Source organism: Fusarium coffeatum (assembly GCF_003316985.1).
Source record: "Fusarium coffeatum strain FIESC_28 chromosome Unknown BRIP53273_contig_186, whole genome shotgun sequence".
NCBI classification, from domain to species: domain Eukaryota; kingdom Fungi; phylum Ascomycota; class Sordariomycetes; order Hypocreales; family Nectriaceae; genus Fusarium; species Fusarium coffeatum.
In genome coordinates this window covers 14,785-33,864 of record NW_022157979.1, presented here as the reverse complement: position 1 = coordinate 33,864, position 19,080 = coordinate 14,785, and the positions used below count along the sequence as shown (strand labels likewise).

Below are 19,080 nucleotides of genomic sequence, written 5' to 3'. Positions count from 1 at the left end.
TGAGGGATATGATCCAAAGGGGAAACAGAGAATTGATATCATTTTCCAGACCCTAACATCTAGAAATGACTGATGTAGTGCAAATTTCTTGTTACAGAATACAGAGATGAATGAATGGTGTCGCGGATTGAGATCGAGATAAACAACGAGGCTGAGTGTTGGGAAAGAGGCTGGTCGGCAGACTGTGCAAGGAATGTATACCTGGGGCCACTGTTGCAAACTCTAGACGAGAGTCACACCCCCTAAGCATATATCTTCCGGCTCAACAGCCTCTCCATCCATAATACCATAGACATAGCACTCGCCAATAAACCTGAACTTGCCCTCACTTCCCACTGATCTCAAAACATATGGCACCGGACACCTATCAAACACATACACAAAGTCCCCTACTGCAACACGTCCAGGAAAAAGACCTAAGTATCCCTTACTTGTGATACCCATCGTTCGACCTCTCAATGCGCGTCTCAAGGCCAAGCGCGCATCTTGAAACGTCTCGCCCAGGGTGCGTTGACTCAGGTTAGAGAGGTCCAGTCCGCCTTTCCCTTTGGGGCGTTTTTGACGATCCGAATATGTCTGCCCTTGAAGTGAGTGCGACCTTCCGATCGTCTCATCAATGAGAAAGCTGAATATTTCCGCGAAAAGCGGCCCCTGTGACATTGAAGCGGTTTCAATTCTCCATGGCTCTGAGCTCTCTTTTTTGTACCTACCAGCAACAAGAGTGTTCCAGAGAGCTTCAAAAATATCTCCTCCATATGGCCCATTCTTCCGCATCTGTGAGACAAAGACCACAGCGGTGATTAGGGCCGTATTTCCAGTCATTGGGCTTTGGTAGCTGAGATCCGGATTATCGAACGTATCTGTAACCTTGATAATAGTGTCAAAAAGCACGCCTGGGGTGGTGAGATCATCGCCATGGATCTTAGCCGTGGGCTTTCCCTTGTTGTTCATACGGCTGAATGGTCCACATGCGTGGTATATACCACTAAATGCAAATGGTGTATTGAGTCCAATCATTGAAGGGGGTACACGCCAGTCAGGAACCCATGATGGCAGATCGGGTGACTCGTGATCCACTGCACCTAAGACCAAGGATAATCTTATCAAAGAGTTTAGGTCATCACCCTGTATGAAACCCACGGTCACATCTTTGTAAAGACTGGCCACAGTGTAGTCAGATGCATAGCTGACTCTAACTGCTGCCTTAGCCTTGTCGCCAATGAGCCCAAGAAGCCCATAGACCCTGTCTTTAGGGTCCCAACATTCAGCGTTCCGAGTATCAGCCAAGAACGTGAACAAGTCTGGGTGACTAGTACGCTTCATCCACTCGATGTTCGATATTATTTCACCCAGCGGCGCATGTACAGAAACAATTGCAGAAAACCTCTCCCCCAGCTTCTGAGAAATACCACATGTGATCAGATATGTGCACGCGTCTGCGAGAATCTTCCACGGGAGGAAGAAGTCACCGCAAGCAAACCACGTATCCGGATCCCATGAAAGTACCGCTTCTTGAATAACCCAGACCCGTGTAAACCACTTTCGAGTCAGCAGCTCACACAGATGTTCCCATACCTTGGAGTCGGCTTCTGGAAGGCCGAGCCTTTCCAAGTCGGGAAAGTCAGGGTTGGAAAGGGTGAGCTGTAGGCATGAAACAATCCGTTCGAGTAGTTTCAAGGCAGAATCAGACCCTTCGCTGGCCTCCCCAAGCCAGATAACGGTGTTTGTCGCGAGCTTGTATATTTTGCTCATAAGTGGGATCTGCTGTGCCTTTTCAATATTGTCGTCCTGGTTGATGCATATTTGATCAATCCACATCATGATAGAGTCGTCAGGATGGCGAAACTGTCTGATTGCAGAGTCTAGCGACTTCGTGATCTTTTTGACAAACCCGTCGCATTCTATGATAGAGTCAAAAACGTTGGGACCCCATGTATAGCTCAAGGCGGTGAAGAAAACAGGCTCGGAATAATCTGCACTGGATATTGCCCATTTTGCTTTGTACTTTAAATCTGGAGGGTCGAATTCGACCGTACAATAATGAAGACTTCCTCGGAGCGTTTCTGCGCCTATGCCTGATTTAATCTCAAGGACACGGATCTCGTACGGGTTGGTTATTGGTTTGTATAGCCCTTGACTGGGGGCACGGGGTACGCCCGACGGAGACGCTTGAATCTCGGCGATGAAGGCATCTAATCGTTCTTGTGGATATGAGTTTGTCCCTGGGCGAGCAATGAATGAACTGTCATGGGCAGTGTGGATCTCTAGTCCGAGTCCATCGTGATATAAGTCAAGGGGGTTCTCGGTAAGCGTAGACATCTCAGACTGCAATGACATAATGATATTAAGGAACAAATACCCAACTGCAGCCTGACTCAAGTCCACTTTACGGCAGTACCGACCGCATAAACTATTAGTCCGATGTGTGCTTCCCAATGTATGCACATCTAGTGCCAATAAACGCCACTGTCTTACACACACCCTCAACGCTTCCAGCGTGCCAAAAAAGCAATGCACTTCTCGCGGCGGAGCAACTCACCACCACAGACCATTATCTCGAATAATACAAAGCAACACCAACAACAACCGCAAGAAGAGGTCCAGCAACCTTGGCCCCAGCAAGAGTCATATCCCGAACATTCTTCTTAGTATGCGCAGAATGATCCGCACGATCGTTCAATCTCGGAAAGGGCACGTCCGGAATATCCTTTCCTAGAAACTCACACAACGGCTCCCATCCATCCCCAAGGTGATATTCCAGATATCGTCCGCCTGCAGCTTCGCGAACCTTGCTATAGTAGTTCTCATAGACATCCCTCGCGCGGGGTTCAATGGCCGCCATGGAGAATTCGTTCACACCGAAGAAGCCAGTGTGGATCTTGATCATCGCGTCCAGTGCGCGCAAACGTACAATATATCGGATGATAAAAGCTTGGATGAAGTTGCAATCGAAAACGCTTTGTAACAGCTCTGATTTGAATGAAGGCCACCAAGATTCGAACTGTCGTTGAACGATGACGACCTTTGCTTCGGGATACGCCTCCATGAGCTCCAGAGAGAAAGTAGATGCGATATCTGTGACGACGTCGTACTCGCCCCATAAGGACTGCCAATCGTCTCTAGTAAACGGTGGGCGGGCGATTGGCTTTCCATCAGGGCCTTTGTACGAATAATTAGAAAGTGAGGCGATGTGAGGCCATGTTGCCTCAGCGGCATTTTCGACAAGCTTCCAGGGAATGGTATAGACGTTGTCCCGAGCGTGGTGTGGATTGTAGCCTAGAATCCGATAGGCTTCGGTCATGGACATGGTGCCTGTACGGTAGAGGCCTGCGTGAATGATTTTGAGGCCATCGCCTTTCTTGCTACCGGTTGAGACGAGTGGTTCTTGCTTTGATGCCATTGTAGTTGAGAGTGGAGATACTGAGGGAGATAAGAATATTCGGGTGTGAACTGGACTATTTATCTACATCTGCAGTGTGACATAAGCACTATATCGGAGCTTTCACCCGGGCTCCGAAATGAGTGTAACCCGTGGACAAGGCATAAGATTCTTGGACTTTGATGTTCGTGAGATAAGAAACGTTGTCAAGGATGTGATAGGACCACGCACTACTGAAGTCTGACTGTATTTCTCCTAGCCGAGGCTAAGCTTGTTCTTGGCCAACCACGCATTCCTGCCTATAATACCATAATCTTACGCCACAATCCTCCGCCCCCATATCTTAACAACGCATTAACAAATTTGTCTTACAAACTCGACGTTGCCCTCGCTCTCAACCGAGCCCCAAATCTCCAAAGCAAAACCGGCGCAGCAACACCCAACCCCAACTCTGCCAAGGCCATAGCACTATTCCCCCACCCATACCCAAGCACAGCATACATCTTAGGCGTAAACAACGGAAACAAAAACGCAGCCAAGCTCCTTGGAAACTGCTGGGCCGCAATCGCACTGGACGTATGATCAGGGTACGAGTCCATCATGTAAGCTTGTAACGGCATCCCTGAGATTTGCATGCCGAACATGGTGATGCACATTGCGACATCGACCCAGATCCAGTGGACTTTGAACTGTGCGCACCACCCGTAGGTAACAAAACCGATGGGTGCGACGAGGGCGAAGATCAGCATTAGAGGCACTCTGTGTTCGGGGTGATGCTGGCCTGAGCGACGTTCCATTCTGCGGAATAAGTAGTCCATTAGTGGTGCGCCGACTTGAGAACCGATCAATTCGCCTAGTGCGCAGGATATATAGTGCAGACCACTGATTTCGACGGATTGGTTGTATTGTTTGGTCCAGAGCTCTGCGAAACTTGTGAGGACGATGTAGAGAAGGCCGTAGCCGATTGCGGAGATTATGGCTGTGAGTTGGATAATGGGGTGGAAAATCAAAAGACGAAGGGGACGGGTCATGGCTTGGTTGAGGATCTTTCTGACGCTCATTCCTTCTTGTGCACGTTCTTCATATGTGTAGTATGGCTCGCCGGTTTCATCTCGGAGCTTCTTGGCTCGCTGCTTCAGGATGGCTGGAGCATATGTTTCCTTGAAGGTGGTGAACGAGAGAGCGGCCATGGCAACTTGGAAGATTGAGGTTGACCAGAACATCCATCTCCACGAGACGCGATCTGTCATGAATCCTCCAATGACAGGTCCTGGAAGGATCAGCAAATCGTCTTTCTAAAAATGCTGAGACTGCGATTTACCGACGGCAGCACCGATCAGAGGGATAACCATATACCAACCAAGCGACTTCCCTCTCTGATCGGGCCTCCAAATATCACCTAAAACGCCTCCCCCAAGCGCATAAACCGCACTCGCTCCAAACCCAGCCAAGAATCTCGCCCCTATAAGTAGTTCCTTCGTATTTGCAAAACCACAAGCAACATTCCAAACAAGAAACCAAATATTCGAAACATGCAAAATCGTCTTCCTGCCATAGACCTCAGACAAAGGACCAATGACAAGCGGTCCAAACGCTGTCGCGAGGAGATAAATACTCAACGCCATAACGGATTGAGTAGGTGTCATGGATAGATCCTTTGCGATTATGGAGAGTGCGGGGGCCATTACTGTTGAGACGAGGATGCGGTTGAAGCCTGTCACCGAGAGAACATTTGTTACAGCCCACTTGCGGCGGGTGGGCCAATTCTTTGGGTTATCGGTGTCGAGGTCATTGAAGGCGATCAGGTACGGGTCTGGATTGGTGGCAGTGATGAACGCGAGTTCAGTGTCGGCTGGAGTTGCTTTGATGTCGGTAGCCATAATGGATGATTGATTGATAAGATAATTTGGCAGATGATTATCAGATCTACCGGCAGATCGATAGAGTATATATACCCAGATTGTTGATAGGCAGCGCCCGGAGACCGAAGCTGGTTGCAATTAAAACTTCACGGATGGAGAGCGGAGTTATCGGTCACGATGAAAGCTTATCAGATCTTTTTTATCAGATCGGCAATCAAGGCGGTGCGTGAATCTGCGCCGTAAGCAGTGGTGGACGAATGAATGCTAGCTTGAGTGAAACATAGCGTAGGATTAACGGTAATGAGTCACGAATTGGGCGATCAGATTAGGACGAAGGAATGGGGGGAAACAAAAGGACCCGAGCCATCCGCGCCAAGACACGGTGTCGACTGTCGGGTAGATATGAATGTGTATGCATTGGGAGGACAATCTATAGACAGTAAAACAAGCTGAAAGAAGTTGATCATCTTAAGCTTTTGATTACAGCTTAGCCCTGGGAACACCAGCAAGTTCCTGACTCTCACTACTCCTCCACACAGCAGCAATCTTACTCTTCCCATCCTTCCACTGCCACTTCCTCTCATCCTGTCTTCCCTCCGCAAGCAACTTATGCACAAACGTTCCGAAAATAGGCAACATTTTAAACCCATGTCCAGAATCACCACTCAGCACCGCCAAAGTACCATTCGTGTCAGGGACATAGTCAATGATAAAATCCGAATCATCCGTGTCGGCAAACCAGCAAAGGTGTTGATCAATTAAAGGTCGTTCTGCCAATTGGGGGAAGACTTCCCGGAGGAGTTGGCGGATGTGTGTTTCGTCTTCGAGAGGCATGAATTGAGAGGATGCTAAGTCGCGGAAGGGAAGGGAGAGACCGTCTTTGGTGTAGGAGTAATTCGTGAATGCACCGCCCATGTGGCAGAATTTCAACTTCTTGGTCTTCATGTCTGGTTCGAAGAAGAATGCCAGATCACGCACGTTGGTAACGGGAATACCCTTAAGATCAGCTGCCTCTTCGTCTGTGAGTTGAATATGTGCGACACCCCACGCTCTTCCGGTCATTTGTTTGCCAATTCTCGGAAGAAGATTAGCTGCATCAGCACCAAGCGCAACAATGGTCTTATCAGCAGCATGAATCTTTCCACCTCTTGTTCTAGCGCCGACACATTTACTGCCCTCACGACTAGAAGCGTACAGCAAAGAATCAACTTCACCCTCCTTCTCACCAAGATGGAACTTGACACCAATCTTGACACATTCCTCGTACACAGCTCTTAAAGCATTGGCAGAATGGCCATAGCCGGCAAGTTTGTTGTGATAACCTTTGAAACCGTTGAGAGGACCCGTGAACTTGGGAACAAGCTTCTTGATTTCTTGACTGTTGGCGACGCGGGTTGTTTGGCCGTTGAATGCTGGGTTGTTTTGGAGGGATTGGAAGTAGCTTTCTACTGCGCCTTTGGTGTTTTGGGCGGCTTTGCCGGATGTTACGTTGAGGAAACCTGTTTGGTGGTAGTGCGGTGTGTAGAGGGGATCAGACTGCCACTTTCGAATTGCGTCCTGTGAAGAATGTTAATATGAGAATCTGAGGCGTGAGAGGGGATCACGTACGAGGGCTAGTTGAGTGTAAAACTCATCAGCGTACTCGGCGCGAATGACCTTGTTCAGATCATATGCTGCAGAGAAACGACTTGGAACATCGACATCTTTCTCCAGGATGGTGATGTTCTTGTAGCCCTTTTGTGCGAGCTCAAATGCTGTTGCGAGGCCGAAGCAGCCGCCTCCGAGGATGAGGATGGATTCGTCTGTCGCCATTGTAGAGATGTGTCTGGGGAGACTACTGAAGCTGAATGGAAGCAGGTATTACGATTAATGATGAAAAGAGATAAAAAGCACGAAAGAACAAAAGAACAAACGTCAGATTATATTCATGGACTCATGGAGATAAGTAGCCACCGTCGGAACGCCATCCGACATCGCGTAAGGTTTGCACGAGGGCCACAAAATGAGTTAGCGTAGCCGACGAAGGCTTTCCATCCCCGCTTCATCGGGGTCTACCCCGGATTATGGCATGATCATGTGGACATTGCTAGGGATACACGGCATAGCTCGACCCAATCGATTCACAGGATAGCAATGTTATCTTGCGGTTTCAGAAGCACGGTGAAGGATGGCTTGACGGTGTGAGACAATAGATGATACCTTTGATAATGTTTCCGGTGCCGATGCCGGACATGCCGAGTTTTGGGGGCCACGGATGCCATCCCGAGACTCGGCCCCATAGTATCCGGATCATGATGCTATCATCAAAGGCGACGATAAGATAACTCTTGCAGTGTCCACTAAGCAGACACAATCCCATATCTCACCAACCCCATACAAGCACCCAAAAGAATCGCCAAAGGAATAGGCACTTTAAAGTACCTCGCTCCCACAAAAGCCGTCGCCGTAACAACAACCCACCACGGATCATCCGCCAAACTCTTCCCCGCCTGGAACCCCTCATCAATGAACCCAACCTGCCAAATCCTGTATACAGCGCTGTATATCAATCCCACAGCCCCAGCATTCACGCCTCGCAGCGCAGATTTCACCCAGCGTCTTCCTCGCAAAACTTCCCAGATACCCATCGTTCCATGCACCAAAACCATGCCCGGAACGAAAATACCAAGGTACGCTATCAACGACCCTGCAATAGCGGGATAGCCTCCGTGAACGGCTGTCAGACCGCCTAGAAAAACCGCGAAATTGAAGTTTGGACCAGGGAATGCTTGCGCAATGGCGAGACCGATTAGAAAGTCGCGTGGGCTAACCCAGCCTTCTGCGACGACGTATTCTCTCAAAAGAGGAATTACCACTGGTCCACCACCGAAGATGATGGTTCCTGCTAGGTAAAGATTGGCGAAGAGCTTGTAGAGGAGTGGTGCGTTGGGAAGACTTCCTCGGAGGGTGACGACGATGATGAATGTGATAAGGAATGTGACGATGATTGCGGCGCCGGATTTCCATGAGAAGCCGAGACGATACTCTTGAGGAACGACTCGCGGTTCAGCGTCTCGAGTTTCGGTAGTCTCTTGCTCACGAAGCTGGATACCGTCATCGCTACCCGTTCCATTCTCAGCACCGCGCGCATTCTGCGTCTCAGTAACCCTTCCCCGTCGAACCCTCAGATAAGCATTCTTGACAGCGCGTGCCGGACGATGAAGCCACTTATAATCATAAACCACAGTACCAATACCCGTCACGACGATAAGAGCAGGAAAGTACCAAAGCGCATTGTACATCATTCCAGCCATAGCCGTAAACGAAAGAAGTAGACGCGTCGTTTGATCCGTGATGGCTTTATCGGAAAGTTCAACGGCTGCAAGCGCGATAATTCCAACGGTCGCAGCGTTGAGACCGGAGAGGAGGGCGTAGACTGCGCGTGGGAGGGTATCGCCTATGTTGGAGACACCGACTGAGAGGCCTAACATGCCAAAGCATCCTGGTATGCTGTTCAAGTTAGATTTGCTACGAGGGAACACGGTTTTGGGTCGGTTTACCTCCAGATCAAGAATGAAAGGACAGCTTGCAGGAAACCGCCGTGGATGAGATTAATACAATACAGCATCTTCGTGCTTCCAGGGCCGGACAGAGCTTGCGCGACGCTGAATAGCTCTTGGTACTGAACACGGTCAATCTTTGCCTTCCCGACATTCAAGCCTTGGACTTACAATTTGTTCGTCGATCCATTTCAGCTTATTCACAAATTTGTCGTGGAACTCGGTCTCTGTTAGCTCATGTCAAAGAATGAAGGCGGTGGTTTGTTCTCACAATTTTGAAGTGAACGGGCGGTCCACCAAAAGACGTGAAGCCGAGATGCCAATTGACTTTGAGAGTCTGCAGACTGTTATCCGCGACTCTGCGCAGAGAGTGTTCCAGTCCTCCAATAGCCATATTGCATAAGTATTTTGCGGTCGCAAATGAGGAGGTGAAGAAGGAAAGTCAATTGATCTCCAGACCTTATTTTTAAGCTTCAGTTTTAAATGCGCACGTCATTTGGTCTAGACCTGTTTCGGACCCATGGCTCGTTGGTTGTTGGCCAATGGCGATGAGGGAGTGCCAGGTACCAGGAACAATTATGAGAAGAGAGATTGACCTTTCATTTGCGCTTGAACGGTAGGGCTGGTATTGAGGGTTGTTGTTCTTGGGTTTGGTAGCCAATGTCGAGCCGTTGGTTTGGCACGTGCTGAGCTGACAGGTTATGGACCCTTGCCTGACGATAGCGTCAGGGCCATGAAAAGATCACCGCCAAGCCTTCAGGGTAAACATAATTCAGACGCTTTTGGTCCCATGGACTGGTATCTGCATATCAAAACAATTGGTCACCCCAGCATAAGAGAAAAAATTTGATCACCTTATGATAGATTAGACTGTGTCTTAGACTACGTAAATAAAGTAGCCTAAGTCTCAGAGAATCGCGATTGCTTCGGGTATCAACTATCTTCGTACCTAGATAGGCTATCTGATCTTGGCATGGCATTTTGAGCAGCCAAGAACATTCTTCTCAACTTCTCAACCTAGAAGCGCATATCCTCGACGCTGGTCCTGAGCCTTGGAGGACAATGTTCTGTCATCCACCTACTCGTCGATAGAGTTCTTTCTGCGTCTCGCCAACGTCTCCTGCAAGTCACAGTACTCCTCAAAAGCACAACCCGTTATGACTTCTCCAACATTAGCATCCCCATCCTCAAGGACAGTTCCCCGCTCTGGGTCAATGTCGGCATATCTCCACACAATCAGATCCTTCTTCTTCCTCGCCATTCTGTTCGCGATCCTGAAACTGCCGAGAGGAGGTTCCTCATCCTGAAGGAAGTTAAGTCTTCGCAGTACTTTGCAGTACTTTGAGACGGTGTCCCAAATATGTGACCACCGAGGTTCTGGACCCAGTTTGCAACTGTAGCACATGCAATTGTGAAGCGTCAGCTCGCGAAGGGTGCCACCCTGGTCCCGAAGGTAGTCCATGACGTCGTTACCGAGGACGATGTTCTTCAGTTCGAGGGAGTGAAGGGCTGAAGCAGGACCGTGAAGAGGAAACGGGTCATGCCAGCCGGTGATGTAGGTATCCGTCCCGAAAACACTCAGAGGGCTTGCTTCAAGTCTCAAATGCTTGACGTTTGTCAGGTAGAACGCGATGAAGTTAAGAAACTCGTTGATAAAGTCTATGAAGCCATCTGTCGTATTGCCGTGCCATCCAGCACTTTCGGCTCCGAAAATACCGACGTCGAAATGTGTAAGTCTTTGCAACATGTTGACCCAGTCATCAGAATACCAGATTGAGGCGCGCTTTGGAAGCAGGTTAACGAAGCGGAGTTTCGTGATATTGAGGTTCATGACGAGGGCTTCGAACACCTGGTTGTACTGCGCACGCCAGATGTACAACCTTTCAAAGTTGAGCATCATTCCGTCGCCGTTCGTGCCTTCATCGCCTTCCCAGGCTTCATCATCTTCGTAATCTTGAAAGACAGAGATGCTTTCGCCGCCGCCGCCGCCCCAGGTACCGCCATCTCCGAACCAACAACCTTCGAGGTCAAATTGTGATGGATCGAAATGTACGCTGAAGGAATCGATGTGAGAGAAGATCTCCCCGCGGACCAGCTGGAGTAGGGTGTAGCTTCGTTCTGTGCCCCAGATAGAGGGCATTCCGTTGATGTCGTATTCATCGATGTCGTCTTCGGGTAAATTCGGTCGGAGGCGGATGTGCAGGTGAATCCTCGAAATGGCGTGCCTGTAATTGATTAGTATATGCTTAAGAGGCATGCGTCCTGATAATATCTTCGGCCTGGCACGAAATGCACTGTTTGCTTCCATCCGGGGTTTTTTCCTCTTCCCTCCACCAAAACCAACACATCACAACAGCCGGTAAGAGGCATGCGTAATACTAAAGTGACGCACCTGTATTTGACGAGCACGTGCTCTAGCAGCATGCCCGATACCAGGGGGCAGGCAATGTTGAGTGTGCGAAAAAGGATGTGACTGATAGCATGACGAAGTCGATGACTTGTCAAGCTGAAGTTCTTGAGGTCACCACTCAAGTTTTCGGCGATCTCCACGATCAGCTCAGTCGGAAGGGTCACCATCGACCGCATTTTGTGGTGGTGTTGAAGAGAAGAAAAGTAGGTTGCTGTGAATAATCGTGGAGCTGCCTGTTTGCACACAGGCAGTGGAGGAAGGGAGAGGGAGGCACTGCGCGACGTGCTTAAGTGGGGCCTGGGTCATTGTACTGATGATGCCTGGCTGGCAGGGCATTAGAAGATGACCGCTGAAATCATAAGAGACGAAAGGATTTGGTTAACTTGTAGTAGCTTAGGCTAGTATTTCTGGTACTTCATTTCTGTGGCCTAAGCCTTAGGTAAAGGGTAATTCTTCCTAGCCTCACCGCCTGACCTAGGTTCACCTGCTCGAATTGCTTGGAGTAAATGGAAACGCTCTCAGCAGTAGTAGTGGCAGTCGCAGTGGCATTATCTAGTATCTTTCTGTAAGAGGTGACATTCCAAAATGAGATCCCTCTATTGCAGGATCAACAACAATAGACGATTGACCATGGCATGAGACAAGACTCAGTATCAGATGAGTCAAGACAAAGACTATAAGCACAAGAACGTTCACACGCTTTCAATTATATCAGGCTGGTATCTGGTCCATCTATTCTGACATCCCTAAGCACCAACAATTCTCTTGCTATCCAGTAGCATATACCCCAGCCCTCTACCACTCCCACAGGTTGTCAGAAAAATGGCCTCCATGAGCACAAGAGATGAAATACTTTCATCATCTTATGATAGCGTAGACCAGAACTTAGGCTACTTTGTTTCTGTAGTCTGAGCCTAAGTGGGCAGTGCTTCCTTGTGCCGCCGCGAAATCAGCACTTTCATCAAATTGCTGTTCATGTCGGAGGAACAGCCGCAGCGATACTCTTCAGTATTGGCCTCCTCATCCTCTACCACATTCCCCCAGTACTTGTCAATCTTGACATGCCTCCACACGATCGAACCCTTGGGCAGAGGAGGATCTTCATCAAGAAGAGGAGGCTGTTCATCCTGCAGGTAGGTGACCTGTTGTATGGCTTTGTTCCACAGTATGATGGTATGCCAAATGTCTGACCAGCCAACTCTTACAGCCAATGCGTCTGCATTTGCTGGATCTGACCAAATATCATCATTTTCCTCCTCAGGCTCATCGGGGCACACGCACATGCAGTTGTGAAGTGTTAGCTCACGGAGGTCAGCTTGCTTTCGAAGGTACCCCAGAAAGGAGTCGCCGAGAGTGATGTTCTTGAGCTCGAGGGACTGGAGGGTTGGGATCTCACTGGCGAGGGGAAAGACATCGTGGGCATAGTAGTGTTCACCGTAGAGGCCCGCTCCGAAGACACTCAACTCGTTCGCCTCAAGTTTCAGATGCTTGACGTTGATCAAATACTTCATGATGTCCTGGGGTAAGAACTCTCCCACGAACTGCGTAAAGCCAGGCATAGCATTACCGCTCCCGCCATCAGATTCGGCTCCGAAGATACCAAGATCAAAGTGGGTAAGTTGTCCAAGGAACTTCTCCCACTGCAACGTGTCGAAGACTTTGGTTCGCCGAGGAAGCAGGTTGATGAACCGGAGTTTCTTGATATTTGGGTTTTGCATAACTTCCGCGAGTAATTGGAAGTACTGCGCGCGCCAGACATGTTCCTCCTCAAGTTCAAAACATGCGTCCTCGTCTTCTTCATCTTCAAACACAGTGATGCTGCCGCTGCCGTATCCGCCGCCCCAGTCGCCGTCATTTCCGTACCAACGGACGGCGATGTCAAACTGACAAGGATCGAAGTGGATGCTGAACGAGTCGATGTGGGAGAAGATCTTTCCGTTGACGAGGTCAAGCAATGTGCCGCTTTTCATTGTGCCCCCGATACTTGGCATAACGGTATTGTCGTTATCTTCCTCCAGGTTTGGTCGGAGAAACACGTGGAGGTGAATGCGAGAGATGAACTTGTTGTATTTCTCGAGCATGTGCTCAAGCAACAGGTGTGAGACTAGGGGCATCGCGATGCTGAGCGTTCGGAAGAGGATGTGGGTAACGGCATTTCGAAGACGGCGGTTCATGCAGCTGAGACCTAAGTTGTTTTTTGAAGATTAGCTTTCAAGTCGCGCGATGGAAGCGAACACAACGCACCTTTGATATCTGCAGGACCCAAGAGTTCGGCGATGGCGAGGACTATCTCGGTCGGGAGCGCCGTGAGTGACGGCATCTTGGCGAAGGTAGCCTAAGAGCTACTGTAAAGGTGGCATAAAGTGTTCAACTTGTTTTGTCTCTTGGGATGTTTGAAGGTAGAAAGAATGAATTGCGACGAAAAGATTGTAGAGAAAAGAACATAGCAGGAGATGAACAGCCCGCCGTTTGTTCTTGTTCTGCTGTTTGTTATGGTGACAACAGTGCCAAGTAGAGGTACTGTTCAACGCACTGGAGTGGGGCCTAGACAAATGTACTGATACCAGGCAGTGGTGGTAGCCTAGCAGCCAGCCGCGTCTAGAATTTCTTTGTACAACGTGATCAGGCACTGCCACGGCAGATGTTCCTTGTGAATCTCCTTGTTAGGGAGTGAACAAAACACTTGAAATAAAAATTATTGGAATGAAATAAAGCTCAGATTATACGATTAGAGAAAAGGACTACGTCTAAACAGCCTCAACAAAAGTCGCATCATCGATAAACCAGTCCATTTTCACGCAAGAACCATACAAGAAAATCCTAATATACGCCCCAGCATCCAACTCAGCTTGCGACCACGTACACTCGACCTTCAGAGGCTGCCAAGTACCTGGATTCGCTGAAGACCCAAGCTTACTACCGACCATGTTTTGGATTCCCGTATGACATGAAATGATTCGTGTCGCACATGATGCTTCCACAGTTGCCAATGTATACACAGTGAATTCGTACATCTTGTTGGCTTGGAGAAGGGATGTGTCTATTTGTTGCCGTATGTAGGCGTTGAAAGCCGATGGATCTTGGAAGGAGAAGAGAACAGACTGCGCGCCAGTCCGGGATTCGGACGTCGATAGGCCCCAGGTGCCGACTCTAGCGACCTTGGTCCATGGCGAAATGGTGGCTTCTTCAAAGCTGGGATTTTGGAGTACGTTGTTTGGCTCCTGCGGGATGCTTGATGTTGTGGTTGTTGGTTCAGCTGAGGTAGTTGAGATTATGGGCATGTCAGAGGTTGTAGTAGACTCGGGAGTGGCTACCATTTCAGTTGTCGTACTGTCAACCTCGGTCTCAGAAGCTGATGTGGCCTGAGAACTGACAGTACGCTCAGATGTAGGAGCAGCCTGGGAAGAGCTGGCACCCCAAGTGGAGGTAATAGATTCTGTCAACAAAGTCTCAGATTCAGAAGCGGTGGAAGCCTCCAAGCTGGTAGCAGACTCAGAAACAGTATCAGTCTCCAGAGTGGCCACCGACTCAGTTGTCCCAGTCTGAGCCGTAGTGGCGATCGAGGATGGCAAATTAGTTTCGAAGATCGGAATGGATTCGGCTGTCGTCGAGTGCTCTGTAATGGCATCGGCGGTAGTCAAGCCAGTCGTCAACGAAGAACTTGGAGGCTTACATGGTGACGCAGCGGCAAGTTGACACAGCGCCAATAGTGGCAGACCAGAGAGGTTGAGCTTCATGATGGCGAAACGAGCATACCAACGACACGAACAGGAGTGAATAAGGACGCGACCAAATTATAAAGTCCTTGGTCAACCTCAGATCATGGACATGGTCCGGTCGGGTAATTTCAATATTGGAATAAACCCACTAGCGTAGCGGACTATTGGACTTGGCAGGGGACTATTGGCACTACTGGTGCTGGCGCGACTCACTGTAGCTGACCTTTTATGGGGCATGCTACGATGAAATTAGCGGCTGGGTCGGTTCAAACATGACAGCAGCCACAAAAGAACCAACGAATCTCTTGTTTGTTAAGGATCAAGGTTATTTTTAGAGGACCATTTGGGTCGTTTCCTGAGATATCGGCGCTATCTTCGATAATCTGGCATCCATCCAATCTTCGCGCTTGCTGTCACTGTTTCACGCTAAAAATGAGAAACACAAGATAAGTGTCGACAGAATAATTGCTGAGCTCAAGCTATGTATATAAAGAATAAAAAACAAACCCCCGACAGTATCCAGTACTAGTCATCCATTTTCACCTAAGCAGCGACAAGAACCTCAGGCTCGCCGTTGGAGTAGCTAACGCAAAGCTTACCACTACCATCGGACTTGACACTTCCCTGTCCCAGAACACGGTCCCAAGTCTTGTTGTTCTTGCCAGTGTTGAAACAGTACTCTCCAGAGTATCCCTTTCCACGGTTCAGAGTAACAACGATCAGATCACCGTCGGCGCGGCTCCAGATGAGGGCGCTGTCGTTGGACTTGAGGAACTTCTGGTCGTTGCCGGCGAGACCACCGACGGCAGAGCGGGCCTTGCCGAGCTTAGAGATGGTTTGGTAGAGATCGGCGTCGGTGTTGAACTTGCTGCGCCAGAGATCCTCGCGGTTGGCGGGATCGTTGCCTCCTGCGTAGCCTTGTTCGGTGCCGTAGTACACGATGGGAATGCCACGAGCGAGGATAGTGAATGCGAGGGCGTTCTTGAGGAGGGCCTTGTCGTTCTTCTGGCTCAACCAACGGGCGTTGTCGTGGTTGTCAATGAAAGTACCAAGCTGGGTAGGGTCATCGAACTTCTGGCTGATCTCGTTGTACATATCAACAACAGCAGAAGGATCACCCTTCTGCTGGTAGAACTTGTTCATGGGATAGTACATAGCATAGTTGAGCAGACCAGGCATGACCTTGGAGTACCCAGCAAGGTAATCAGGGCTTCCATCCCAAACCTCACCGATAGCAAAGACACCGGCAGCCTTCTGGAAGTCAGGCCAGAAGCTCTTCTCGACGTGCTTAACGGTGTCGATGCGGATACCGTCGAAGCTGTACTCGGAGACGAGCCACTTGATCCAGTCGTTGAGAACCTTCTTGACCTCTGCCTTGCCGGTGTTGAGGTCGGGGAGTCCAGCGATTTCGCACTGCTCGATGCTGTTTTGGTTGTTGTAGTCGATGGCGCAGGAGCTGTGGTAGGAGCTTTGTTGGTTGAGGGGGGAGGGCTTGTGGTTTTGGATACCCTTGCCCATGTGGTTTGCGACGACGTCGGCCATGACGTACATGTTCTAAACAGTTAGTATGGTTTGTTCCGAGGTTGATGGTATATCTTACCTTGCCGTGAGCAGCCTTGACAAGGTTCTTCAAGTCATCCTTGGTTCCGTACTTGGAGTTGACCGCGTACAGATCCTTGGCCCAGTATCCATGGTATCCTCCATCAGTGTCTACCAAACGTTAGTCATCGCCCCATACTGTTCAAAACCGATGTACTCACTCTCAACAACGGGGGTAATCCAGATAGCGTCAAAGCCCATGCCCTTGATATAATCAAGCTTAGCCTCAAGACCCTTAAAAGTTCCACCACAGTAATTTCCAAGATTGCCACAGGCGTTGCCACCGTTATCGCTACCGCTGCGCGCAACACGGTCTGTAAGCGCAAAGTAAATGTTTCGCGACTTCCAGGCGTTTGCGTCGGCAGCGTTGGTGAAGGGGCTGAGAGACGCCACCAGGGCGGCGAGTTGAAGAAGCTTCATGGTCAACAGAAGATGGCGGTGAAATGAAGTAAGCGACAGAGTGAAGAAAGCAGATGATGGTGATGATAGACCAAAGATACGAGGGGACAAAGAGAGTTTTATACTAATGTTTCAACTATTGAAGGATTTAATTGCAGTGCCGAAGCATAGTGAAAGGATTCAAACTAGTTTCTAGAAGGATGAAAAAGCCCCCGATTTGCATAACTGCGGGGTCTTTTTTGGAATCCGGGGGGCACGAGCGGTTGGCTGTTTCGAAGATCATGAGTGAGACAGGGATCAGCAGATCGGCCCGAAATCTCATCTGGTCTAGTGTCACTTGACAGCGGAGTTTCCGCTTGCCTTTCATTTCTTGTTCTCAAGGAGGTGACAGAAGCAGAGTCAGGTCAGCAAATTAACTTGACCTGGGTGTCACCGTCCAGCCACAACAAGATGATCAAGCTATTTTGTCCCATGTGCTCTGAGCAGGCGACTTTTGTGGTACCCTATGAACAGACCAAATAATCAGGAAATAACATGGGATTGAATGGTCTGAGCATCGTTTCACCGTGAGTCTAGTTCATCCACCTCCTTATTCGAGCGACGGAGCTCCGATAACCCGGGACCGAACGGGCAAGTAAGCCTAGTCATTGACACTATCGTATAGTTTGGACGAGTAATTATTTATGCTTCCATTCGGGCCGCCCCCGCAATGTGTGAGCGGGATTGTGTAGTATTTGGGACGCTTATATGCATCCACGGCTGTCAACGTGGGATCTGGGTTAGTTCAACTCTCGGAATGGTCATGCTGTCATTCAAACTTTGACTACGTTTCGGTCCTATTATCTTGCTTCTCGTAGGCCAAGATCAGTCCTTATTGATGGAATAATCCCCTGACGACAATTGTTGCATTAGAAGTTGAATTATATCGACTAAGCAGATGTTGATCTTAGGTCACGATGGCTTCATGCGTTTCTGTCAACGCCGGTAAAGAGCCGAATAATGCATCCTTTGCAGAAGATGTATTTAACTCCAAGTCTATGACATCAAGTGCCGAGAACTATTTGGACACGTTAACGGAGTTGTGGGCTCTTTCGGAGGTTTTTGTGCAGATCTTGATCGTCAGTAACCGAGGTAGTACAAAAGTGTTCTTGGCATCGCCAATCTACTGTAGAACACAAGTAGAGCACGTGAAAACATTATTCATAGAATTATGGAACTGCAAGGAGGATATTATTTTCCGTTTGAGACATTATTCCACTTGAATACATATCTACCCCCGTATTTGATGCAGGTACCCACAGGGCAGGCCGAGATTGTGAAAAGCCAAGATCGAAGGATTTTGAAGGATTCTAGCATCATGCCATGACCAACCCACGTCCCTTGCTAAGTCAAAGCAACATCCTATTTTCATTAATATGGCCTTACTTTGAGAATATTCTATATCCCGCGGGCTTTTGCGATAGTTGAAGCCGAAAGGATTCAGTGGGCTCACGGTATCTCAGATGAGCACGTACCTAATTGCTTCTCTATACTATGAGGAAAATATGGGTGAAGTGAATTTGGTAGTTCCTGAACAGCTGTAGGGTTAGGGTGATGAGTCTTGATGAATTATATCCCTAGGCTGAGAAATCATAAAAATGAAATATTTTGGATACTGCTGTACTGAGACCAAATTGCCCAACGATGATTTCCGCTCACACAAAATAACCACATAAATTGCTTCTCATGCTTTCAACGGCTCCTCTTTCAGTGAGACTGTGATGTGGACATAGGAAATCTAATTTCGACTTATAAACCTATCAAATGATCATTTGTGGATGAGTTGATGGTCCGACTATCTTGCCATGTCGGATATAGGGTAGCGAGCTCGGGACCGAGTTCTCATGACAGGGTGTATGAGGGGCCTGTCGTGTTCCTTCGAAGGAAGGACTAGCTCAGAACAATATATGGGGCACTATTCCCCTGCATAATGCTTTGTCGCAAAGGAAATCCTCCGAACACTGTTGGCAAAGATACAAGCACTGTTCGTATCGACAAAGGGCTTTGTTTGTAGTGATTGTGAGGTTTAAATTTCGAATGAAACATTATCACAAAGAAACCTACAATGAGGAAACATAGCTGTGAAATGTTCGTTGGATACTGCTCCTTCAGCTTCTTGATACAAATACCACCT

The 19,080-nt window shown here is 48.8% G+C and overlaps 9 protein-coding genes across 9 annotated transcripts; all 9 read right to left on the bottom strand.

The window, feature by feature from the left end:
- Positions 1-222: 222 nt before the first annotated feature.
- Positions 223-2,337, bottom strand: FIESC28_08128 (uncharacterized protein; the record flags this gene model as incomplete). The annotated part of the gene is made up of 1 exon (XM_031162267.1): positions 223-2,337. One exon carries the CDS (start codon positions 2,335-2,337, stop codon positions 223-225), a length of 2,115 nt encoding a protein of 704 aa, XP_031013658.1.
- A 214-nt stretch (positions 2,338-2,551) lies between these two features.
- Positions 2,552-3,400, bottom strand: FIESC28_08127 (uncharacterized protein; the record flags this gene model as incomplete). The annotated part of the gene is made up of 1 exon (XM_031162266.1): positions 2,552-3,400. The coding sequence occupies one exon, from the start codon at positions 3,398-3,400 to the stop codon at positions 2,552-2,554; it is 849 nt and encodes a 282-aa protein (XP_031013657.1).
- Positions 3,401-3,747: 347 nt separating this feature from the next.
- On the bottom strand, positions 3,748-5,259 carry FIESC28_08126 (uncharacterized protein; the record flags this gene model as incomplete). Its single annotated transcript, XM_031162265.1, has 2 exons — positions 3,748-4,649; positions 4,701-5,259. The coding sequence occupies 2 exons, from the start codon at positions 5,257-5,259 to the stop codon at positions 3,748-3,750; spliced, it is 1,461 nt and encodes a 486-aa protein (XP_031013656.1).
- Positions 5,260-5,721: 462 nt separating this feature from the next.
- On the bottom strand, positions 5,722-7,053 carry FIESC28_08125 (uncharacterized protein; the record flags this gene model as incomplete). The annotated part of the gene is made up of 2 exons (XM_031162264.1): positions 5,722-6,798; positions 6,850-7,053. The coding sequence occupies 2 exons, from the start codon at positions 7,051-7,053 to the stop codon at positions 5,722-5,724; spliced, it is 1,281 nt and encodes a 426-aa protein (XP_031013655.1).
- Positions 7,054-7,580: 527 nt separating this feature from the next.
- FIESC28_08124 (uncharacterized protein) lies at positions 7,581-9,174 on the bottom strand (the record flags this gene model as incomplete). Its single annotated transcript, XM_031162263.1, has 4 exons — positions 7,581-8,730; positions 8,781-8,902; positions 8,952-9,005; positions 9,052-9,174. 4 exons carry the CDS (start codon positions 9,172-9,174, stop codon positions 7,581-7,583), a joined length of 1,449 nt encoding a protein of 482 aa, XP_031013654.1.
- A 684-nt stretch (positions 9,175-9,858) lies between these two features.
- On the bottom strand, positions 9,859-11,366 carry FIESC28_08123 (uncharacterized protein; the record flags this gene model as incomplete). Its single annotated transcript, XM_031162262.1, has 2 exons — positions 9,859-11,005; positions 11,173-11,366. 2 exons carry the CDS (start codon positions 11,364-11,366, stop codon positions 9,859-9,861), a joined length of 1,341 nt encoding a protein of 446 aa, XP_031013653.1.
- Positions 11,367-12,104: 738 nt separating this feature from the next.
- On the bottom strand, positions 12,105-13,510 carry FIESC28_08122 (uncharacterized protein; the record flags this gene model as incomplete). Its single annotated transcript, XM_031162261.1, has 2 exons — positions 12,105-13,375; positions 13,435-13,510. 2 exons carry the CDS (start codon positions 13,508-13,510, stop codon positions 12,105-12,107), a joined length of 1,347 nt encoding a protein of 448 aa, XP_031013652.1.
- A 427-nt stretch (positions 13,511-13,937) lies between these two features.
- On the bottom strand, positions 13,938-14,927 carry FIESC28_08121 (uncharacterized protein; the record flags this gene model as incomplete). The annotated part of the gene is made up of 1 exon (XM_031162260.1): positions 13,938-14,927. The coding sequence occupies one exon, from the start codon at positions 14,925-14,927 to the stop codon at positions 13,938-13,940; it is 990 nt and encodes a 329-aa protein (XP_031013651.1).
- Positions 14,928-15,452: 525 nt separating this feature from the next.
- On the bottom strand, positions 15,453-16,928 carry FIESC28_08120 (uncharacterized protein; the record flags this gene model as incomplete). Its single annotated transcript, XM_031162259.1, has 3 exons — positions 15,453-16,463; positions 16,510-16,619; positions 16,670-16,928. The coding sequence occupies 3 exons, from the start codon at positions 16,926-16,928 to the stop codon at positions 15,453-15,455; spliced, it is 1,380 nt and encodes a 459-aa protein (XP_031013650.1).
- Positions 16,929-19,080: the final 2,152 nt, after the last annotated feature.